This window comes from Stomoxys calcitrans, chromosome 3 (assembly GCF_963082655.1).
Source record: "Stomoxys calcitrans chromosome 3, idStoCalc2.1, whole genome shotgun sequence".
NCBI classification, from domain to species: Eukaryota; Metazoa; Arthropoda; class Insecta; order Diptera; family Muscidae; genus Stomoxys; species Stomoxys calcitrans.
In genome coordinates, this window is record NC_081554.1 from 114765872 (window position 1) to 114791713 (window position 25842).

The window sequence follows — 25842 nt, forward strand, 5'->3', positions numbered from 1 at the left end:
AATTAAAGATTTTGCAAGTGAGCACGGAGTCTTAACTTAAAATTTTCTTTTTAGAGGTTACTTTATAGTTTTTAGAGTGCACAACAAGCCGATTACTGGCCTAAGTGTATGTGTATAGTGGCATGGGGCGTATTAATATCTGCACCCTGTTTTCAACCTAAGTTAACCTAACCTACCCAATATAAACATGTTATTTTGAGTTAATAGTTAATAAATTTGAGTAGTATTAGAGTTTGAGTTAATAAATTTGAGTAGTATTGTTTAAATTTAATTTAAATATATGTTTTAAACTTAGGTTGACAGGTTTTTTAACAGAGAAGATTAAATCCATTAAATTCTCACTAATACAAGCCTAGCCTTAATGCAATTATAAAGGTGCGTTTTAAACTACAATAGTTCTGTGTCAGTCGTGCAGTCATCACTCGATTAAAAAATTAGAATATCGTAATACAAGCAAGTTTGTGGCTTCACTTTGCATAGAATAATAGATCCATGTTAGAAACCCAAAATAAAATTATATTAGAAACCTTAAAGTTTTATGACTGCTACAAATCAGCTTTTAAAATTTTTTTCTGTCTATGGGACAATCATCCATCTAATATGCACTAATACACTAACAACAGCTGATAAATACGAAAACAACATCCCGAATACCGTGTCGCACACAAGCTACGCTCAGTGTGATGTACGTATTCAGCAAACAAAGTAAAAACGAAAAAGTGAAAACATTTGATATGAAACTAATAATTGATATTTAATAAAAAAAATGAGTTTATACCATGGTATAAAAAATGTATAAAAATTATGAAATAATCACCTTTTTGTTAGTGCAAATGCATGCCCGGAAATGAAAAATGATATTGCTCGAGCAGACAAAGATGCCTTTTGAAAATTTTTTATACAAGGTAAATTTGGTGAGAAATTAGTTCTATCTCTTGTTTCTGTGAATATGTTTTTCTTTTTCTACTCTAAATAAAATTATAGGAAGAAATTTAATATACTTCAATTGCAGCGATTTTGCAGAAATTGGTTATCATCACTATTGCTAAGAAGCCATTAAAGCTCGACTCGTCCTGACATTTTGGTAAGCATAAAAAAAAAAAAACAAACATTTATTCTGTTAATTTGCTGGTCTTTTTATACCCACCACCGGTGGATGGGGGTATATTCATTTTGTCATTCCGTTTGCAACACATTGAAATATCCATTTCCGACCCTAAAAAGAATATATATTCTTGATCTTCGCAAAAATCTAAGACGATCTAGTCATGTGCGTCCGTCTGTCTATTGAAACCTCGCTACGGACTTGGAGATATTGACCTTAAAATTTGAATAGATTCTTTTTTGTCCATAGGCAGGTTAAGTTCAAAGTTGGACTAAATCGGAGTATATATTGATATAGCCCCCATATAGAACGTTCCGCTACTTTAAGATCTTAGGCTCATAAAATCCGCATTTATTATCCGATTTTGCTGAAGTTTGTGACAGTGAGTTGTGTTAGGCCCTTCGTCATCCTTGAGCAATATGGCTCAGACATCCGTGTCCTATACGATTCAGATCCGTCTATATTTGGATAAAGTTGCAAGTTGACTTGTACTTATTAAACCACTCAATGTCCGTGCCGAATTTGGTCCAAATCGGACCATTTTTCGATATAGCTGCTATGGGGGCATAAATTATGCATTTTTGCCTGGCCCAGCCGAACTTAACGCCTTTTTACTTGTTTTCTTTTTTGTTTAATTTTGTTGCAGGAACTTTTTAAATTGAAATGCAAACTACATTTTGTGCAGCTATGGAATATATTAACGGAGTTGTTTTCATTAATATCTACAGCCTGACGCACACCTTTTTTGGTAAGTATTAGACTACATAAAACCATGCATCTATACTAAACACTTAAATTTATTTTCAACAGTTTTTCTCTGAATCACTTAAACATTGTGTATATAGCATAACGGCACTTCTATAAAAATTAATATGGCGCTTTCCTCTTTGCTGATTTTATACAATTGGGAATATCTTCAAAGTCACTGAGAACTTAAAGTGTGAATATTTTTATTTGAATTGTTAATATATATGAAATATATATTCGCAAAGCGTATAAATGAAAAATATTAATATACTAAAAACAAGACAAGTGTTAAATAAATAAATAAATGAAAATAACTAAATGAAACAAGTAAAAGCGTGCTAAGTTCGGCCGGGCCGAATCTTATATACCCTCCACCATGGATCGCATTTGTCGAGTTGTTTTCCCGGGATCTCTACTACGGCAAAACAGGATATAACAAAAGATTTGCTCTGCTATTAGAACGATATCAAGATATGGTCTGGTTTGGACCACAATTAAATTATATGTTGGAGACCTGTGTAAAATGTCAGCCAATTCGTATAAGAATTGCGCCCATTGGGGCTCACGAAGTAAAATAGAGAGAACGATTTATATGGGATCTGTATCGGGCTATAGACCGATTCAGACCATAATAAATACGTATGTTGATGGTCATGAGAGAATCCGCCGTACAAAATTTCAGGCAAATCGGATAACAATTGCGACCTTTACAGGCTCAAGAAGTCAAGATCAAAGATCGGTTTATATGACAGCTATATCAGGTTATGAACCGATTTGAACCATACTTGGCACAGTTGTTGGATATAATAACAAAACACGTCGTGCCAAAATTCATTCCAATCGGATAAGAATTGCACACTCTAGAGGATCAAGAAGTCAAGACCCAAGATCGGTTTATTTGGCAGCTATATCAGGTTATGGACCGATTTGAACCATACTTGGCACAGTTATTGGATATCATAACAAAACACATCGTTCAAAATTTCATTCCAATCGGAGAAGAACTGCGCACTCTAGAGGCTCAAGAGGTCAAGACCCTAGACCGGTTTATATGGCAGCTATATCAGGTTATGGACCGATTTAAACCATACTTAGCACAGTTATTGGAAATCATAACAAAACACGTCGTGCAAAATTTAATTCCAATCGGATAAGAATTGCGCACTCTAGAGACTCAAGAAGTCAAGACCCAAGATCGGTTTATATGGCAGCTATATCAAAACATGGACCGATATGGCCCATTTACAATACCAACCGACCTACACTAATAAGAAGTATTTGTGCAAAATTTCAAGCGGCTAGCTTTACTCCTTCGGAAGTTAGCGTGCTTTCGACAGACAGACGGACGGACGGACATGGCTAGATCGGCATAAAATGTCACGACGATCAAGAATATATATACTTTATGGGGTCTCAGACGAATATTTCGAGTAGTTACAAACAGAATGACAAAATTAGTATACCCCCCATCCTATGGGGGGTATTTTTTAGATATACATTAACTAAAAACCAATAAAAATGTCTTTGGCGCTGTATGAAGTTCAACTTTTCTCGAAAGTAGTTTATTTTAACTCAACTACGGGTTAACTTTTTTTTAATGTAGGATCTTTGCCTACCTTAGTCTTCCAAATCTTAAGTAAATGGGCTTCTTGGGAGTAGGTTATGTTTCCATCGTCGGCTCCCTGTTCGTTAGGCTGCATTGGGATTGGAGATGGTCTGTATTTGATGGTCTGATGGTTCTGTTTTTTAGGTTTTCGACTGTCAAAATATTGTAAAAGTCGAAAACGTCATATACTTGTATAAATCGTATAAAAAGTAGTAAACTTCATAAACCTCAAGTATGCTCCGCTACTTGTTTAGTTTAGACTTCATATCGTTGTTTTATGTCGTTGTTGCGTTGTGTTGACGTCTAGCTACTATAGGTGAGCAAGCTCGTTCCGGTTCAATGGACCGATCGCCGCGGTAACATTATGGCCATTGGTTATTTAAAGGCACCAATAGGTATTTGTGCTATAGCAGTTACCGCTCTGCCTCGTGAAGCATTCCACTATCCGCAAGTTGTGGACGTGATAACAATGAACACCGCACAGATCGAAGCTCAAAGTTATCGCGCCTGGTTATCCCGTGTCAGGATCATTGTTTTAAATTTGTTGTTGCTGTTGTTTAGCGCCTACATAAAGTTTTCAAAAAATGTGTAAATGTGATAAATAAAAAGTTTTTATTCTAAATTTATTTATAGTCAGCGCTACGCCTATCGGATCGGTTTGACCACGTTTAGATATTCACAAATTCGGCCAGTATGTATTAGTGGGGAGGATTAATAGTTAAAAATGTTGTTGATGTTCGCGCCAGGATGGGAATTTATGCGGTTTCAGTTATAGAAGCACGTTCTAACCTATGCACCAGTGTTGCCATATTCATAAATTCACAAAAGTTGAAAATAATTGTACGATTTCCTAATTATTTTTCAATTCTGTCAAAAACTAATTTTTTTTTTTGCTAGGTTTATGGCGTTTTTGACGTATGTATTATATATACTTTGGAGTTTACGACAGGTCATCTCTGATTACTGCACTGACTCCTGTTAATGCACTGTCTGATGTTTCAATATTAGGATCTTTGCCTATGGATGGTCTCGTCGTCAGGCCCCTGTTTCTTAAGCGATATTGAGTCACATTCCACTGCACGGCCTGATGTCTCAATATGAGGATCTTTGCCTATCCTAGATATCCGTATCTTGAAAAAGACAGCCTTGATCCCGTAGTGCGCTTAGCCAAACTTACCACGGAGACTTGACCAATGTTCATATGGTGGACCCTATTCAGAGTTTCACACAAGTTCGAAAATCCGCTCGTTAACCAGGTCCTTCACTTGGGACCGATGATCTGGTGGAATCCTACCGGATGCAATGCCAATATTAATGTCTGCAGAAGTCAGCTCAACTCTGTTGTGCTTCCTTGCCACTCTGGCGTAAAAGGGCGGATCCTTACCTTTTTCAGCGACCTTTCCAGATGGCTGTAGCGTAGAGATGGGTTTCTACTGGGTAAATACCCAATGCTTCGGTATTTATTAGGTAAATACCCAACAAATACTTTTTGAGTATTATGGTAATGAAATCATTTTCCAAAAAATTTTTGATGATTTCGTATTCTCTGTATATAAATAAACCTGACCTTCCGATCTTATAAAATCTGAACTTAGTTATAAATAGCCGATATATAGACGGATCTCCAGATTTAAAGTCTGGAGGCAATAAATTGATCATTTTTCATCCGATTTCGATCAAATTTGGCACCCATTTCTGTAAAGTGTGGTCCAGATCGGACCATATTTGGATATAGCTGCCATATAGACCGACCGCCTGATCTCCCGATATAGGGTATTAAGGCCATAAAATATTTGTTACCCGATTTCGATGAAAATTGGCACAAAGAGTTTTAGTAGTCCCCTAAACATATATCGGACCATATTTGGATATAGCTGCCATATAGACCGATCTCACGATGTAATGAAATTAACCTATTAAAGGAGCATTTCTCATCAGATTTCGACGAAATGTGGCACATTGAGTTCTGGTAGACCCCTACCCATTCTTGTTAAATGTGGTGCGACTCGGATCTCGGATATTTGGATATGGCTGCCAGATAGATCGATCTACCGATATAGGGTATTGAGCCTATAAAAGGAGAATTTTTCATAGGATATCGATGAAATTTAAAATAGAGTACACTTTTTTTTAATATCGTCTTTATTCAAATATGATTCGATTTGGACCACATTCAACTAGAATATACCAAAATGCCAATTTTCATCGAAATTGGGTAATAAATGAATCTTTTATGGCCTTAATACCCTATATCGGGAAATCGGGCGGCCGGTCTATAGGGCAGTTATACCCAAAAATGTTTCGATTTGAACCACACTTCACAGAAATAGGTAGGAGCCTACCAGAACCAACTGTGCCAAATTTCATAGAAATCGGATGAAAAATGGCCAATTTATTGCTTTAAGACTGTAAGTCTGGATATCGGTCTATATAGCGGCTATATATAACAAAATTCCGATTTTATGGGATCAGAAGGTCAGGTTTATATACAAAGAATACGAAATCATCAACAATTATGTGGAAAATGTTTTTATAACCAAGAAATCAGCAAAATTATAAATACTCAGCATTTGGGTATATATGGATAAATACCCGAGTATATACCCAATTTACCGAGTAAATACCTTTTGGATATTTGCCCATCGCCTATTCTACTGTAGCTTCCTGTTGGAAGTCATAATCCACCATGAAGACTCAGGGACCGTGTGCGCTTCCTTCATTCCTGTCGCGGCTGTCTTTCTCTGCAGGGCACTGTCTGGAGTCTCCATTGGCTTGGTCTTACCAGAGTACTTGAAAGCTTCCGTAGAAGTGCCTGAAACATCAATTCCATCCCTTCCAGCATCCTGGACTTTCGTCCAGTCTGTCTCCTTCGTCGTGACCCGGATTGCCTTATCGGTCTTCTTGTAGGCGCTCGCTCACTCATCTCTCGATTCGGCTGCGATGATTGTTTCATTGACACTGTCGCTGTCTGAATTTGAGGCGGAAACACCACCTTTAGTTAAAGGCAGGGGACGGACTGTGCATTCCCTCGTCTCGACTACAGGTGCCAAGTCATCCACACCTATTGGAGGGCGGACAACATGATACGGTCTGATAGCGGATGGGTCTTAAGAATCCATTTTGAGCCTACTTCTAAAAGGCTTTTCAATTTTTCCCAATCTATACCTATAACACTGGATTAAACAGCTCACGCATGTTTTGTGTTTTGTTTCACTGCCAAACACCTTCAGTTTGGTCTATAATTTAACCATGAATCGTCTTACAAGCGAACAACGCTTGCAAATTATTGAATATTATTATCAAAATGCGTTTTCTGTTCAGAAAGTTCATCGTGCGCCTCTTCCATTTTATGGTTGGTTTGGAGTGAAGATCATCCAGAAGCATTGCAAGAGCTACATATGCATCCAGAAAAAGTCACAGTTTGGAGCGGTTTATAGCCTGGTGGCATCATTGAACAATACTTCTTCAAAGATGATGGGAATCGTAACGTAATTGTGAATAGTGAACGCTACCATGAGATGATATCCAACTTTTTTGCCCAAAATGCAAGAGCTTGACTTGCATGACAAGTGGTTTCAACATGACGGTGCCATAGGCCACACAATGAACTTATTGAAAGGCGAGTTCGGTGAACACTTTACTTCACTTCCGGAACCGGTCAATTGGCCGCCTAGATCGTGCGATTTAACGTCTTTAGACTATTTTTTGTGGGGCTATGTTAAAGCTCTTAAGCCACCGCAGCGCAGAGCATGTCCGCCTTTGACGCTGGGTTCGAATCCTGGCAGGAACATCAAAAAATTTTTCATCGGTGGTTATCCCCTCTTAATGCTGGCAACATTTATGAGGAATTTTGCCATGTAAAAACTTCTCTCCAAAGACGGCTATAAAAAGGAGGTCCCTTATCATTGAGCTTAAAATTGAATCGGACAGCACTCATTGATTTGTGAGAAGCTGCCCCAGTTCCTTAATGGAATGTTCATGGACAAATTTGCATACAGACAAGCCCGCTTCAATTGTCGCATTGGAACACAACATTGAAGCAATTATTCTTTAGATACCGGCCGAAATGTTGAAGTTTTGTTTTTGAAAAACTTTCCTATATCTCCCAAAAAAAAAGACCCTTAGATAACACTATACAAGACACTGATACTGCGCGTGTTGTTACATGGTTCCGAGGCATGGGTAATTGTGAAAGCCGACGAGGCAGTGCTTGGAGTGTTTGCGAGAAAGATTCTTTGTAAAATTTATGGACCAGTTTGCATTGATGGAGAGTATCGGCGTTGTATGAACCACGAACCGTCAGAATGAATGAATGAAGAAGCTCCATCGAAAGTCTTTTGAAGGCGATCACGGTGGTGCTCGCAACCGGGACGACCAACTGTGGTGAAAAACATCAACTTGGCGAAACTTGGTGTCAGAGATTTTAGAAGAAGCGCAGAATATCAAGGCGCTTGGAACGCTATTCTAATGGGACAAATGTCCTGTCATAGCCAATTAAAGTATAGTCTGTTTTTAAGAAGTCGTTGAAGAAAATGTGATGGTAGACGAATTCTGCAAACCTTAATGCGGTAATAAAATGACAAAATTAAAAACATTATAACTTCATTTTAATAAGATTTATTACGAAGTGTGTTCATGTAACTCTTAGGAGATAATCTTACAAACTAAGGTAATTAAATAGGATAACATGGTGATAATGATATTCAGGACAAAAATAAGCAAAGCTATAGCATTTTTAATTAAAGTTAAGCGGTTTTTTTGTTTATTTTTTTAAATTTAATATAATCCAATGTGAAAACATATCTAAGGTGTACACACATACATACATATGCCAATCTTTGAACCTGAAGCCTTTTGAAATTATATCAAATGGGGCTTGCTCTTACGTTCGATAATGATGAAGATAATTTGATAAAATTGTGTTTAGAACTTTTTGCTTTTTTTTAATGTTGAAAACTTAAATTGAATTGGATCATCTACGAAACATTTGTTTAGTATACTCTTCAGGTTTGTTGGTGAAATAACAATACCTTCGCTTAGGAGGAGTGGGTGCAGGTTGACTGCGACAAATATTAATAAAAATTATAGAAATACAAAATCATCATTTACCTGAATGGCCGCAATTCTAGCCGTTCTTTTCACTCATTCCGATACACTGCAGTAACCCATAGGTGCTTGTATGGTAATAGCTCCATGCCATGTGCAGGTTTGTATAGCTATTGCCGTCTTCTTTTGATAGCTTGTTTTGTTTGATTGATTGATTTTATTTAAAAAGGTGTGTGTATAATGTATGTATGTAATTTTCATTAAATTTCATTATTTAATATAAGCTTGCTATATGTATATAGTAATAAATTAAATTTTTAATATTATTTACATTAATTAGTATTTGTTTGTAATCATTATAAGAAACACTTAATATTCACCTCAGCATATATTTGTTTTGTATATATATATATATTTTTTTTTAATATGTATATGTATGTTGTATATTTATTTACTACTAATGGTGGTATTTAATGATAGTAATAAAAGGTTTAGTAGTTAACGGTAATTTGGTTTGAATTGTTACACCTATTAAAGAACTTAAGATGAGAAACATTGTATGTACCCTAAAAATGAAACACAAAGAAGAGCTAGAGCCAACGGGAAAACAAGTCAAACCAATTCGAAAATTTCAACCACATGTTTGGCGCAAAGCACGTACTTTTAAAAAAGCAGCCCGAACAAATCGGAAACCTCGGAAACGTTCATAGACAATAGACAGGCGAGAACACAAACGATAATGATGATGTTATAGACCGAGAAGTGTTTCGTTTTAATAAAAAAATAATGAGGAATTTTTCATAAGCAGAAATTGAATAGATATGGAACTTGAATTTTGATATATGACCAAAAATTGCATAACAATGTTCGAGCCATCGAATTGGAGATGAATTATATTAAAGCGTTATATATATATAGATAGGGTTAGTAATGATAAAGCTGAAAATCCGATAACGAACACAAACAACACAAAACAAAATCCTATGCAATCAACAGTAATAAGAGAAAACAAAAATTTAATTCAAATGGAATCCCTTCTCCCTAGTTGCAGTCAGCAAACGTTCCTTCATAATCTCCTCTGTCTGGTAATCAGGCAATTTCAAATAGTGGACACATGTGTTAACCGAGGGATAGCTGCCTTCACCGGCATCTACTTTTCGAACGACCGTCAGCCGGGGATGTAAATTGGCCAACCCCCCAGGTGGCAAGCTGCTGCAACCGGTTGTAAACTGAAGAAATGCCTTTCGTTCTGGCCCTGTCATACTCATTAACACATTAACGAAACGTAAAAATCCGGGGCTAAAGGAAATCACACAGGGAAGAAAAGAACAATCAGTATCTCTTGTATATTGAATATAAAGGAGACAGGTGAAATACCACTCACCTATCCTTAGAATATCCCAATTTCGGCTCAGTGTAATTAATGAGGTCCTCACGCGTCCACTCTGGGTGTTGTTCGCCGCATATCATCATGCGCGCCTCAGATGGACTAAATGCGGCCAGTTTCTTCAAGTGAAAAACTTCACAGAATCCATTGTGGAAAGCATCTAGTTGCTTTGCGATTCCATCTTGCAAACAGAAGTTTATTAAAAGATCACAATACTCCTCCAAATTAGAAATGTTCACGTCAGTCTCTGCGCCATTTGGTACAAGTTCTACATATTCATATCCATAGACGGAAGAGCTGGGTAAATAGGTGAACGTCAATGCGAGATCTTCCAGTTTAACATCCATTCCATTTCTTGTTTGTAGCTTGAGCTCTGCAATGGCATGCTGCCGTTGTTCCGATGGTATACTTAGGTCCGATTCAATAGCCTGTTTGCGTGCCAAAAAATCTTGAATTTCTTTTATAAATTCATAACGAATGGGGTCGATTTCGGCAAGATTTTCATAGGATAAAATGCCATCGTACCATCTAGGCTCTGAACGATAAGTAGTTCCAAGTAATTTGGAACATGTATCTGCCAATTCAGATTCCTCCGAAATTACCGAAGACACCATTGCGTCATCGGCAGCAGTAACTGGCCTTACATGTGCATTCGAACTCGATGGCATTTTATTGTGACATAGTAATTGCAGAAAAGAATTCGAAAGTGGGAGATCAACCAAACGCATATCTTGTAAAACTTTAGCAATGAATACCCCTAAAAACCAAAAATATTTGCAGGCTTTTTCACAAACTTCCGAGTCTTGAGGTAATGGGGCCGGAAAGAGGCCGCTTTCACGCCTGTTGACGTAGTAGCCGATTGGTTTAAAACCATCTCTGGTGGATGGGTCCAGAATCTTTTCGCCAGCCGACTCTTTGATTTCTTCAGCATTAATATGTTCGTCATCGCACAACCACATACATAAGTCGGATCGTTGCAACTCTGAAGCAACCTATAAGTAAAATTTTTGATGAAAGAGTTGGCTCAAAGTCGCGTGATTGTACTTACCAAAGCAAAGAACTCCAAAGTAGGTCCTAAGCCAGTTCCCTCTTCGCCTAAAAAGCCCACTTCCAATACGGATTTACGGTTACAATGAACTTTCATTACTTGCATAGCCCATTCCAATAAATTTTCATCCCGCGGTACTTTAACTCGCTCATGCTTAAGCCGTCCCACACGGAATTCATGTTGATCATCGCGCCTGGGACTTAATCCTGGCATACGCTGCCGTTCCAGAGTGGCATCTCTTTGAGACTGCAAGCAAACAATGCTTCTTGAAGCGCCAAATGCTGTGCAGTTAAAGTACAATTGCCGAGTTTCGAATGGAAACAGAAATGGACACGATTGATTCAAGTCCTCACACCATATTGGCAATGAGCTGCTAGACAACACCAATGGATCTTGAATTTGCTGCTGTAGTTTATTTGTGATTTTTTTGCTCATGAAAATCTCATTCGGCAAATGGGGGTTTGTGTGGAAACTAGCGTCGATTGAGTCGTTAACAGTTTCATTTGTGGATTGATTAAGTGTATTTAACTGACTTAGTAATTGCAGAACATCTTCTACTGTGCAATTGACGTTTTCAGATGTTATGAATTCACTTCTTACAGGCGAGTTGGGTGACAAGGTCGAAGCACCGCTCTTCGATGAAACTACTGGAGTGTTGGGTCCTTCATCTGCATCAATGGCTTCCTCCAATTGAACAGACTGTTGCACCTCTCTATAGACAATTGTGTAGGTGGGTTCCCAAGCTTTACGAAATTTATCGGACTTGTTCATTTGTGAAGCTTGTAGAAGTTCTTGTACAGCTCGGAAAATGGTCCAGTCGTGATTATCCAGTTCAATTTCTACATCTGGAATTCCTCCTATACTGGGTCCTCGCAAGGATAATGCCAAAACCGGCTGCTGAAGAGGCTCTTGATCATTCGTTCGCATAGAATCGGTACTTGTACCAGGTGTTGGTATATCTAATTCTGATGTCTGGTTGACATTGGTGCGACCCGGCCTTGGATCAAATGCGGGTATAAGTGCCGAGAATTGACGTTTTAGAACGAATTCATCATCCCATGATTTACGTTTGGTAACACCTGCTAAACGGTTCTCCAAAGTTTCATCATCCATGAATGTCAGCAAGTTACGGGATACCATGACTTGTAATAGGGTATTTCCCACTTCTTCATACTCATCCTCATTCTCTTCATCATCATTGTCCTCATCCATGTCATCGTCGTCGTCCATGTCACCTAATAGTGCCGGAGCTCTGCAACTTTCTAGAAAATCTTCTAATGAGACTTGTTCACTGTCGCTGGACGTAGAGGTAAGGCTCATAGTCAATGCAGGATTAATTGAGGCTTGGCCTTGTTGTCCAGAAGCAGCATTACCTGTACCCGAACTCACATTGGACCCAGCTGTATTAGCTGCATTATTCGATGACAAACTGGGATAGCTCTGAGCAGTGCTGAGAAGACCTGAGTGGAAATTTGAAGAAAGTGCTAGTTTCACTAGGCTTGTGACCGAATTGGGACCACGTGGAAAAAACGAATTCGAACCACTGCCGGTACTTTGATTATTACGTTCGTTAGAATTGCTATTCGATGTGTTCATCATTTGATTATTTTGCAAATTGGTACCCTGAGAGGTGCGGCGGCGAGCCATAGCTGCAAATGTTTCTAGAAAACCGGTGTGGGTAGATGTGTCTGACTGGGACTGTGTTTCTGAAGCCGAAGTTGTTGTTAGATTCGGCACGCTAACACTCATTTGGTTCGAAACTGATACTGAAACTACATTTTCATTATTTCCTCCACTATCTACAGGAACCTGGACATCTACTGCATTGATTGCATTGCTTTCCACATTTAGTTGCTCAGCAAACACACCGCTCTCTACTTGCGGTGCACTAGTGCAATTTTTATCAACAGCAGAAGCATCGGTTGCCATCGGTATATTGGTTGTCGTAGGACATTCAACACTGATATTACTTATGTTGTCTCCATTATCGGCTCTTCCGCCAGAGGATTTATTTACGCAGGCGGCTGCTAAAAGATTTGAACTGGGAAGAGATAAAATATCCGACGTGAGAATATTGTTGGTGTTATTGCGCAACATATCAACGCCGTCGCGCATTTTGTCAATCATCTCTAGTGCCTCGGATGAAAATTGGGATACTCTTTGGCTGGCGGACGAGCCGGATCGCAAATTCACTAACAGTCCTTTACTTATGCCACTGCTACTACCCGTTGCCGAGTTGTTTGCGTTCATTTTATTATTAGCCTCGCAAGAAGATGATGCTCCACCAACTCCACCGGCGACAGCAGCTGTTCCAAAATTGCTTCCGAATATTGCTGCTAGCGCATTTTTACTGCTTGCACTTGATGCGCCGTATCCGGCGGATGAATTTGTAGTGATTGAGGTAAAACCTATAGCTGGGTGATTATCGCTTAAAGCTAAATTCTCTGTTATGGTTGCTAAATCAGAAGCCACATTGGCATTAATAGCTTGCATTGAATTATTTATAGCAGACAAATCGGTTATGTTGTCGCGATCTCTGAGTAGTGTTGATGACGTCGCCGATGAAACTCCTCCTCCTCCTCCAACCATTGTTGATGTATTTTTGTGTTGAATTCCCTGCGTTTCGTCGGGGGCAATGGCCGATCCAGATCCCCCCGCCAGCATTTGAGACTTAACCGATGAGAAAACATCTTCGGTGATAGCTTCCACAGTTTGTTTCCAGGCCAAATTGTCAGCGGATGCAGCTTGATCGGGAGGTCCTTCAGAGTTACGATTGATTTCTGTTGCTTCTGGCAGAGATGGTGTGGAACTCGACTTTCTTGACGTTAGAGAAATCCCTTTCTTCGAGCTGTTGCCAATAGTACTTGGCACTATATTAGACCCTCCATCAAACATTGAAACATTCTCGCTGTTAGCGAGTTTCAAATCATACTTTCCTTCTGCTCCCATTCGGTATGAATTCCTTATGCCATGGTCCCATTTAACATCGATCCAACCATTGTGAATTTCACCGGTCACTGTTCCTTCACAGCTACCATCTTGCTCATCCCATCGCCAGTCGACACCGCGAACTACCCGTGCGCCAGTAGTAATGTGCTTAAGTTGGGCGCGAATTTGTCTACGTTCACGGCGTATCTTAGCTTCGGCCTCTTTGGAGCCCTTGCCAATATCATCACACACACTGACAACACGTCCATATATTTCAAAACCGCTTAAGCTGAGATAGTGTGTTTGACCGGATGCATTGCGCCCATTTTGCTGTATGCGTATATGACGAAAGCCTTGATTTTCATCAGGGGAACATACTATTGGCCACGTTGCCGTACTTCCAGGATCCACCAAGCTCTTATCATCGTTATGCGTTACAAGAGTTGTCCAGTTAACACCATCTTTTGACGCCTGTAGCATCCAGTTGCGCAAAGCCGAACGCCCATATCCCCGTGCGTGACGCAGAGTATAAGCATTTGGAATTAAATAAACACCCAAATCAATGGCAAACCACGCCTTTTTGTTATCCTTAGTATGGCAGTTTACCGATATACTGTCTCGGGAGAGGATATCTTCTAGTTTTCCGTACGGCAAAGTTTTGCCTTCCGAACTGCTAACTTGCACTAGATTATATTGTGCTGGGTTGACCCATTCGCATGTTTTTCCATTCGAGCCAATGTAATAAATGAGCCCATCTTCATCAAAGTCATAATGATGCTTGAACACCATGCCTTGCTTATGCTCTCTAAGTTTTTTTAAATATAGAAAAGTACTACGTTCCATATCGTACCACTGTTTCGCAACCATTTTTAATAAGTATTTTGAAAGTTGACCCACTGTGGCTAAAGGTTCCATTTTTAAAGTTCGCCCGGTCCGATCAAAAAGCGTTGTCTCACAGGCAGCACGCTCCAAACGGAAACGCAAACGTTTCGTCAATATCTGCAAGCCATACCCTGGACCGGGGGCATCATACAAATATATTGGCAATTTTTCAGTACTCTCCAAAACTGCTACTAATTTTTGAACAAGAACCGATGCTGCGTTGTTGCCTTTCGTATTGCTGTTAAGAATGCATTGTTTAAAAATATTAACTCGTTGTTTCTGCATTTTATTCATTTTGCTTCGAGATAAACCATTGTCCCAATAGTTTGTGGAAAGTACTGCCACCAGCGCCTGTACGAGACCGGATGAATGCATTTCATAAGCACTTACAACACCATCTTCTTGCAGAAGTTGGGACAACTCATTGAGAGCATCACGTAACTTATCATGCCAATTCGATTGGCCTGGAAGTCGTTGCTCCTCTAGAGCAACTTCAATTCTTTTCACAATGCTGGTCAATTTGGCAACAGCTCCTCTAGGTACAGCTTGTGCAGCCTTGAAGTATTTGTTGTAAATGTCACAAGCCATATTCCTTACTTGAGTTTTTTGCATTTCAGTTTTAGACTTAACTTTCTTCTTTTTATTAGTAGACCAACCGGTTGCAAAGTCCGGGCCTAAAGTAGTTTCCGCTGTAAAGGTATGCTTCGTACCTCGATTGCTTTCGAATATAAAGCCTGGAAGATCATCTTGCAAAATGGTAACCTGATGTCCTTCTGTATTGTGTACTTGCAACTGATTCGGTTTCTGTGACTGTAACACCCAATTGCCAACCACTAGACGGAGAACGCTAACTGTAGGCAAAATAGGCTGAGAAGGCGTTCCTGGTCGCACGGCAGAACGTGCCCGTAAAAGCTTTTCCAAAAATTCTCCACGATTTTCTATAGGAAATTAGAAAAAAAACACATTACATTTACATACATACACAGAAAAAATCATCGCTAAAAATTTTTCAATTAAAAATTTAAATGAAAAAAAATTGTTTTCAATTAATTGATTCTATCATTTTTTAAATTTTATACAATTTTCAATTAAACAAGTAAAAGCGTGCTAAATTCGGCCGTGCCGATTCTTATATACCCTCCACCATGGATCGCATTTGTCGAGTTCTTTTCCCGGCATCTCTCCTTAGGCAAAAAAAGGATAAAAGAAAAAATTTGCTCTGCTATTAAAGCGATATCAAGATATGGCCCGGTTCGGACCACAATTAAATCGTATGTTGGAGACATGTGTAAAATGTTAGCCAATTGGAATAAGAATTGCGCCCTTTGTGGGCTCAAGAAGTAAAATAGAGCGATCGATTTATAAAGGAGCTGTATCAGGTTATAGACCGATTCAGACGTATGTTGTTGGTCATGACAGGATCCGTCGTATAAAATTTCAGGCAAATCGGATAATAATTGCAACCTCTAGAGGCTCAAGAAGTCAAGACACCAGATTGGTTTATATGGCTGCTATATCATGTTGTGAACCGATTTGAACCTTATTTGACACAGTTGTTGAAAGTTTTAATAAAATAAGTCATGCAAAGTTTCAGCCAAATCGGATAGGAATTGCGCCCTCTAGAAGCTCAGATCGGTTTATATGACAGCTATAACAGGTTATGAACCGATTTCAACCATACTTAGCACAGTTGTTGGATATCATAACAAAACACGACGTGTATGTATATTCCAATCGGATAAAATTGCGCCACCTAGAGGCTTAAGAAGTCAATACCCAAGATCGGTTAATATGGCAGTTATGTCAAAACATAGACCGATATGGCCCATTTACAATCCCGACCTTCATTAATAAGAAGTATTTGTGCAAAATTTTAAACGGCTAGCTTTACTCCTTTGATAATTAGCGTGCTTTCGCGACGATCAAGAATATATATACTTTGTGGGGTTTTAGACGAATATTTCGAGTAGCTACAAACAAAATGACGAAATTACTATACCCACATCTTATGGTGGAGGGTATACAAATTTCTGATTCAATAAATATTTAATGGAATCTGGTCATAATTGGTCTTAGACCCTATACCCTTCCTTTTATAATATATGCATAGTATCCTTTAATTAATTTTACTTAAGCGCCATCGCCAATCAATTAAAAACTAAAATGTAATTTTTAAAAATTTCAGTAATTTTTTTTATCGAAAATTTTTTCAATTTACTAATACTTAATTTCCCATGAACATTCTATTAATGAATAGGGGCTTCTTTCAATTCTTTCCATCACTTTTTTAAAAAACTGTGATTGATGTTATCATTTTCATGATTGAAGCCGTTTCAATTAAATAATTGGATCAATCAAATAAATTATTGGATCAATTAAAAAATTAATTGGATCAATTGGATTAATTGGATCAATTAAAAATTAATTGGATCATTTAAAAAATTAATTGGACCAATTAATTTAGTGATTGAAATCGTTTTTCATTATCAAGTTTTTTGCCGTTTAGGCCGAAAATCATAAAATCTAACTATTTTTTTTTGTTTCTCTTTCGAGACGAGTTCAATGATCGGATATTTCCTTTGCAAGTGGAAAAGAAAAGCCAGATATCGCAACACACACCAACCACTATGGGCCGCGTTTTGTATTGGGTTGCCCAAAAAGTAATTGCGGATTTTTCATATAGTTGGCGTTGACAAATTTTTTCACAGCTTGTGACTCTGTAATTGCACTCTTTCTTCTGTCAGTTATCAGCTGTGACTTTTAGCTTGCTTTAGAAAAAAAAGTGTAAAAAAAGTATATTTGATTAAAGTTCATTCGAAGTTTTATTAGAAATGCATTTACTTTCTTTTAAAAAAATCCGCAATTACTTTTTGGGCAAACCAATAATTTAACTACAATTACTCATCAGCCATATTAGGTGTGAAGGCTTCAAGGGCCGTACGTTGGTATGTTGTACTTGCACCTAATTTATGATACAAATACTACATTAACCACGCTCGACAACCCTGTCTATTAACTGAACTTTTCCCAACGCATGTGTTTTTTTTTCTCTGTGTATAATCGTAGATACCTATGTATATGAATGTCATATGTATAACTGAAACGTAAATATATGCGGTAAGACTTAAAAGTGGTTCCTAAAATTATAAGAATTCCATAGAACAATATCTATTATACACAAAAAATCGCAACAAAATCTTCTATTAAAATTGATTGATTCAATCATTTTTTAATTTAGTATAAACTTTTTGCTCAATTGCAGTCGTGATTGAAATTTTGATTCAATTAATTTTTTAACTGAATCTGAAATTTTTTTCAATAACAAATTTTTTAATTTTCACATAAAAAATTAATTTATTTAATAATTTTTTTTAATCAAATATTAAAAAACTTTCAAGTGTGGTGCTAAGTTCATTCATTTAAAGGCTATTTTGTCTCCTATGACATAAAGGGCAGAATATTCTACGTGCCGGATAAACCCGATAGAACCCTTCATTGACTAAGACTATTGGGCATACGAAATTTTTTTTAAGAACCCCCGCGGGGAATTTTTTTATACATGTGGCCACGGACGCACCTCAAGTTCATGTTTCAGATACACAGCTGTGTATCAAATATAAAAATTAATTGGAATTTTCAAACAAATTTCAATCATTTTTTTAATTGGATCAATTAAAAAAATCAATGAAAATTTCAATAATTTTTGTTTTAATTCATCCAATTAAAAATTGAATTGTAAATATCAAATATTTCAATAATTTTTTAATTGAATTTGCAATGGTTTTAATTGACATTTTTCCAATTTCTTTTCCAAAACGGTGATTGATATTAGTTTCAATGATTGATATTAGTTTGGTGATTGAAGTAGTTTCAATTAAAAAATTAATTGAGTCAATTAATTTTGTGGTTGAAACCGATTTTAATTTTTTCCGTGTATAAAAATGAAGTGTTGCGCTTTGTTTGTATATTGTTCCGAGTAGACTCATAAACGGCTTAATCGAATTTCATCCAATTTTCAAAGATTGGCCCTTCGGTGTAGTAGGGTATTTCATTTTGTGGTACCCGCAAGGGGGATGGACCCTTCCTTAATCCCAATTTTAAAAAACGCCTTGCAGATTGGTGCATCGATGTCGCCCCATGGGGGACGCCCTACCCGAAAAACTACCCAAACGGACATGTCTACCGATTGGGACAATATGGTTATCAAATTATTGGTATTTAAGAGTGGAGTACGAACTTGGTATAACAGTTCGACCAAAAGTGTCGGGTGCCCACCCCACCCCACCCCAAAAACCGACCAAACATGACATGTTTACCGATTGGGGCAATATTGGCAGGGTTAGGTTAGGTAAGAGTGGCAGACCCTTAAAGACTCACTTACACAATAAGTCTATTCTGATAGCACAGTAGCGACAGACCAAGGTCTCTGGTGGGAATCGAACCCATGACCCCCGCTCTGGCAATCCGAGCACGCTATCAACTTGTCTACCGGAGCACTAGACGTAGGTTATGTTAGGTTAGGTTGAAAAGAGGGTGCAGATATAAATCCGCCCCATGACACTATGGACATACACCTAAGCCAGTAATCGGCTTCTTGAGCGCTCTAAACTCAGTAACGGTATCTGTTGGACGCGAAAGCCGGGCAATGACAAAGGAAATGCTCCAACGTCTCATCATCTTCTCCGCATGCCCTACACATGCTATCACTTGCCGCTCCGATTTTACATAAGTGAGCTTGTAGTCCTATGTGTCCCGTTATGATACCAATAACTATACTGAACTCCTTCTTGCTTCCTTTCAGTAATAGTCTCGTCTTCTCACGATCTGGATCCCCCCATAGGATTTTAGCCGTCTTACCGACCGTTTCGCTGTTTCACAATGTTGCATGCGCATTCGTCGCCCACTCCCTAAACTCGGACTGCGTCGTCCCGAAAGGCTTGGGATTAACCAAGTTTATTGACGGCAGTCCTCTGGCCTTCACCGCCAAATCGTCTGCCCTTTCATTTCCCATTACTCCGTTATGGCCTGGCACTCAAACGATGCGGATTTTGCTATTCCCAGAGAAGGCGTTAATCTCCTTCTTACACTGCAAGACTTGTTTGTGACCTTACCGTCCTGATTGTTATTGCCCTTATGGCAATTTTACTGTCGGTAAAGATGTTCACACTCGCGTTAGCACCACACCATTCCGTGATCGCCCGGATTTCACGCATTCCGTGATCGCTCGGATCTCCGCCTGCAGGACCGTATTATGGTCAGGCAGTCCAAAACAGATCTCAGTCCCTGGGTCCTCAATGTATACCCCCAGGCCCACTCTGTCCTCTAGCTTTGATCCATCCGTATAAAATGATCTTCGCCTTGATTATACTGACATGGTATGAGCTGCTCCCATCCTCAATCTATTCTCCCATCGCCTTAAGTCTCAAAGCCGCAGAGGCTGCTTCACACTTAATCTGTATGTCAATGGGTCGGATATCTAGAATAATCTCCAGTGCCCTAGAGAGCGTGGTCCTCATCGCTCCGCCTATGCCAAGACAAAATGTTCTCTGAACCTGTTGTATGGTCCTTATGTTCTACTTTTTCCCCATAGCAGTCCACCAACCTACTGAGTCGTAAGTAAGTATTGATCTAATCACGCTCCAGTAGAGCCAGTGGACTGTCTTAGGATTCAGGCCCTATTTCGAGCCTACGGCCTGTCTACATAGTGCCCAACATCTGTGAGCTTTCTCAGTACGCTCCTGAATGTGACACTTCCAATTCAGTTTCCTCTCCAAGATCACACCTAAGTATTTGACCTTGTCAGATATTGAAATCGTCTTATTGAGGAAACGTGGTGCGTTAAATTGGCCCACCTTCGTCTTCCTCGTGAACAGACATATTTCAGTATTCTCTGGGTTAACATTAAGACCTCTGGGTCTTAAGGGAAGGGTTCGGCCCTTCTGCATAGCTCGTTCGGATCCTTACCCCTTAGAAGTATTATAACATCGTCTGCGTAGCAGACGGGTTCAAATCCCTCTTCAGTCAACATCCGTAACAGGTCATTTATGGTAGTCAGCCATAGGAGTGGCGATAAAATGCCCCCTGTGGCGTGCCCTGTGCCACTTTCTCCCTTATATTTATGCCATGGGACACACTATTTATCCACCTGTTCCTTAGAATATGGTTTATCCAGTCTCTAAGGACCGGATCCACCCGGTACTGGTTTAAGGATTGGATCAGTGTGTCGGTCCGCACATTGTTAAAAGCCGCCTCGATGTCAATGCATACCGCCAGTGTGTATGTTTTGGCATCGGACGATTCTTCTATTTTATGCACAACCTCGTGCAGGGCAGTCTCTATCGGCCTTCCCTTGACATAGGCATGCTGTTTGTATTTGAACAGTTCGCTAAATGTCTTACTCTTTATCATGGTGTCCACAATACGTTTTGAGTAGAAAGGACGCAAGGCTTATGTCTTATGTCTGTAGGCTTTTGGTGTCGCATAACTTGCCTTGCCAGGTTTAGGTATAAACACCACCCTTGCCTCCTGCCAGGCTTTCGGAGTATATGCAAGTCCTAGGCACGCTGTGAAAATTTTGGCCAGACTAGGCGCCAGATAGTCTGCTTTTTTCTGTAGTAACGCCGGAAATATTCCATCAGGTCCGGGTGACTTAAATGGTTTAAGCTCCTCAAGGATTCCTTCACCATAAATTTCGTTATTATAAACCTTCGATCAACGTCATTATTCCAAGATTCCGGTGTCTCCGTGAGTCCCTTCGTATCCTGTGGAAAATGGGTTTTCATCAAAAGCCTTAATATGTCCTCCGTTGTCTCTGCTTTCACTTCCATGTCGTCTACTAAAGTTTCAGTTTGGACATGGGTTTTGATACTGGCGGCGTCATTAACGCCATCGACCTGTCCGCAGAAAAGGTTCCAGGAGGCACGTTTTGCCGCTCTGGTAATATAATTGTATTCCTTGAGCCGTATGTAATACACATCCCAATCAACTTCCGATTTTTTACGACGTGCTCTGTTAAAAAGTCTGCGAACCTCTTTCCCAATATTGCGAATCTCCCTGGTCATCCAGGATTTTTCTTGTGCTGATTTCCTTTCCCGAAGAGGACAACTATCTTCGAAAGATCCCACCATTGCAGTCGTAATCCTGTTGTCATTTTCGTCAATCACAATTTTTGAAAAAGGTGATTGAAAAAAAATTTCAATTAAAATAATTACACATTCAATTAAAAATATTATTGAAACTTTTTGAAATTTCCCATTTTTAATAATTTTTTAATTGCACCAATTAAAAAATAATACAAATTTTTAACTGATCCCATTAGACCCATAATTGAAATAGCCGAAATATCAAATTAATTATTTACTAAGATCAATCCAAAGTTTAGTTGAAAATATGCAAATGTTATATTCCCCCTTTATAAAATCATCTGTTTTCAATGAATTGGTGGATAAAGCGAGTGAATCAAAATTTTCAACCACGATTTAACTATAAAAATGATTGAATCAATTAATTTTTTAATTGAAAATTACAAAAAATTTCATTCACAATTGTAATTGAAAAAATCAGGGGCCGAAATTCGTTCGAAGTCTCTCTATAGCGAATTATGTATCTCTTTATTGAACGGGAATTTTTAAAATTTAAGAACGCTAATGTTTAAATTGAGCAGTGTTTATAAAAACTCGGACATAAAGATGTATATACAAGTGGTATAACACCCATTAAATATAAGATGAAATTTCATTCGATACGAAAGCGGACTTACATTATTTATTAGATGACGAAAATCTATCAAATGAAATTTAAAACGCAAATAAGATTGACAGAGAAAGAAAAAGTTCACTACTGCCCCGATCGAAGAAAGATACAAAGTATCCATTCTTTTATGGCTGACTTGCTGATCATTATTTGATAATCGCGTAGAATTGCCAAGAACATCAAAAAATATATAGATATATTACCCTATTTATACACTACAGCACTACTGTAGTACATGGTATAATAACTTATTGGGTTGCCCAAAAAGTAATTGCGGTTTTTTCATATAGTAGGCGTTGACAAATTTTTTCAACGGCTTGTGACACTGTAATTGCATTCTTTCTTCTGTCAGTTATCAGCTGTTACTTTTAGCTTGCTTTAGAAAAAAGTGTAAAAAAAGTATATTTGATTAAAGTTCATTCTAAGTTTTATTAAAAATGCATTTACTTTCTTTTAAAAAATCCGCAATTACTTTTTAGGCTACCCAATATTTTGGAAAATGTTCAATTTTGTTCCACAGTGCTGTATTAAGGAATGTCTCATGTGATGCATTATATATTTGTTTCGTAAGGACACATACTAAATTACTATTATATTTCCCATGAACATTCCATTAAGGAACAGGGGATACTTCTCTCATATCAATGAGTGCAGGCAGACAGCCAGGCAACGTATTTCTGAACACAAAAACCGCCCTCGACTGTCGCAGATCTCTAAACGAGATGGCTGAATAGTTAAAAATTCCCCTGTTCTGGGTGCCGGAACTCAGAGATATCCCAGGGAATTGTTAAGTGGGCGAGCTTGCGAGACAAGGAACTACCTTACACATTCCAGGGAAACTGGAATCTTTGGATATGCCTCTAGCGACATGTAAGCTAGGGACCAGGCGCGAAGGACAATGAATGATATATGGTCACAAAGAGGGGGCTGTGGGCATTTCAAAATTATGTGGCCTGAATAATAGGTCTACTGCTTTGCTGTCACTGACTAGAACAGACGTCTTAGTCATTGTGTCCGTCATGACAGGTCACTGTCTTATCGAAAAACATGCTGGCAGACTGAAGGTTGCCAGAAACGACATTTGCAGAAGCTGTGAGGACATCGAAGAAGAAGAGACTATAGTACCACCTTCTTTGTGTGTATCCCGCACTGTCAGTCAGAAGGAGTTCCACTTAAGTTTGATGGCAGACTGTCACTTAAACCTCTCCTAATCCTAATGTTCATTAAATTTTTATCTAGTCTAAAATCAAATTTTTGTTTGTGGCATGCTTCTTTTGTTGTTAAATTACTTAATGTTCTCAGTGTTCCTAACATTGGCACGACAACGAAGAATTCTCGAAATTTATTGCCTTGTGACAAAAATCGTATGAGGGTAAATTTTCCATAACAGATTCTGTCGAATGTTTCGATGATTCCGATTTCCGAATTTGAATACGCAGTTCGCTTTCAATATGTCCTTAGAGAAGTTTATCCAGTTAGTCGACAACCTTGTCGTTTTCGAGGCAATCTTGAATGGCAAGGACTTCACTATGACATTTGTGCATTCCCTCGAAATTCACAAGGAAGAATTGACTTCAATATGGGAGAGGCTCAAGTTCTCGTATGAGCAATGCCCGTCTGGTATAGCTAGTGAGGAACAGGAAGATGGGGTGGAATTGTTCCGAGATGGGGGTAAGACGGACATTTTGGAATTGATGGAAGTGCAACACAAATACACTAGTGCAATGCCAGCCGGCAGCCGTTTGTAAGTACCGGATTGACCCGGTACGCCGTGGCGCCAAGTCATCCAAGGCGTTGGGTCCCGACGGAATTTCTACACTGATGTTGAAGAATCTGGATCTACCTGGAGCCGAGTACCTTACAACTGTCCTCAACCAGCCTTTGAACACTCTGATAGTACCCGATGTATGGAAGATAGGCAGAGTAATCCCGCATCTGAAGCCTGGAAAGCACCCCAGAAACGGGAAGTCGTGCAGACCGATCTCCCTTCTCTCTCCAGTAGCCAAGACACTTGAGGGACTACTCCTCCCGAGCCTCGTTGGAGAATTTCTGTTCGCTCAGCCCAGGCCATGTGATAGGATGGTCCTCGTGGCACTGGACCTATCGAAGGCATTCGACATGGTCAGCCATGTCAAATTATTTGAGGACATCGCCGATACGTCCGTCCAGCCAGACCTGAAACGCTGTGTCGCGAATTATCTGTGTGGTCGCCAGTCATTTGTGGAATTTAGGGATAAGAAATCGAAACACCGTAGTGTGAAACAGGGAATTCCTCAAGGCTGGATGATATCTCCGGCACTGCTATACCTATACCTACCACCGTGCAGAAGCCTTAAAGTAGATCTGCATGATCTAGAGCGGCATATCAAGCGGGTCTAGACAACATCCATGCAGACACGGTAGCAGATGTGGTGAATAGCTACCGGGTGAATGCGGTTCGTGGAGAACGGCCGCCTCCCATTGCACCTGAAGAAATTGACCTTACCAGGCAAACCAGAGTAGTTCTGGCTCAATTACGATCCGGCAGATGCAGCCGCCTCAATTCCGACAGAGCAAGGATTGATGCCAACGTGCAGGATGTATGTCCAGATTATGACCAGTGACCATACGATACAAATCACCTGTTTTTTTACTTGTATTCAATGACGACATCTCGAAGATATATCACCAGATTCTTATGTATCCATCGCACGCTTCATTTCAAAATCTTTTCCGGAAAAGTCCAGATCTGCCAATGCAGGACAGTAACATTCGGAGTAAACTGTGCCCCTTATTTGGCAATCCGAATGCTTATGCAATTAGTGGAAGACGGTCAATCTATTTATCTTCTCGCAAGTGACGTATTTCGTTATTCCATGTACGTGGACGATTTGGTAGGAGCACACACGGTTTCAGACGTTGTTGGCGCACGACTCCGGCTAGTCAAGGCTTTGAAATTAGCGAATTTTTAGATGAGGAAATGGACCTCTAATTCAAAGGATATTATTTCAGATATTCCTTACGAAGATCTGTTATGGGACGATTTACTCCAATTCGATGGTCAAAGCACTAGTCGTTTCATTGCTCGTCGGGGATGTCCCTAACATATTCATTTTGATAATGGCACAACGTTTGTTGGCGCTTCGAGAACCTTGGCGAAGGAATTTATCCGATGTAACTCCATCGACCTATGCTCACCATAATATATCCTGGCATTTCATTCCACCAGGGGCCCCATGTATGGGAGGCCTCTGGTGAGCTGGAGTAAAACGTTTTAAACTTCACTTTCAGAATGTCGCTGGAAACGTAAAATACACTTTTGAAAAATTCCAAATGCTTTTGTCCAAAATAGAATATTGCCT

The 25842-nt window shown here is 39.1% G+C and overlaps 1 protein-coding gene and 1 long non-coding RNA gene across 8 annotated transcripts in view; one reads left to right on the forward strand and one right to left on the reverse strand.

The window, feature by feature from the left end:
- The first annotated feature begins 777 nt into the window (after positions 1–777).
- Positions 778–2025, forward strand: LOC106081142 (uncharacterized). Of its 2 annotated transcripts, XR_001220320.2 has the most exons (4): positions 778–905; positions 1013–1084; positions 1752–1853; positions 1916–2025. It is a non-coding gene; the product is annotated as an uncharacterized LOC106081142 (long non-coding RNA). The 2 variants fall into 2 exon arrangements; XR_001220319.2 differs by lacking the exon at positions 778–905 and having other exon boundaries at positions 997–1084.
- A 6034-nt stretch (positions 2026–8059) lies between these two features.
- Positions 8060–25842, reverse strand: part of LOC106081143 (E3 ubiquitin-protein ligase Ufd4) — a 115492-nt gene continuing 97709 nt past the window's right edge. For all 6 annotated transcript variants that reach the window (XM_013242902.2, XM_013242901.2, XM_013242900.2 and 3 more), the window contains 3 exons: positions 10940–15687; positions 9889–10883; positions 8060–9803 (listed from right to left, as the gene is read on the reverse strand). In XM_013242902.2, coding sequence (XP_013098356.1) covers positions 9521–9803; positions 9889–10883; positions 10940–15687 — 6026 coding nt within the window. In that variant the 3' untranslated portion in view covers positions 8060–9520. The remainder of the gene's footprint in view (positions 9804–9888; positions 10884–10939; positions 15688–25842) is intronic.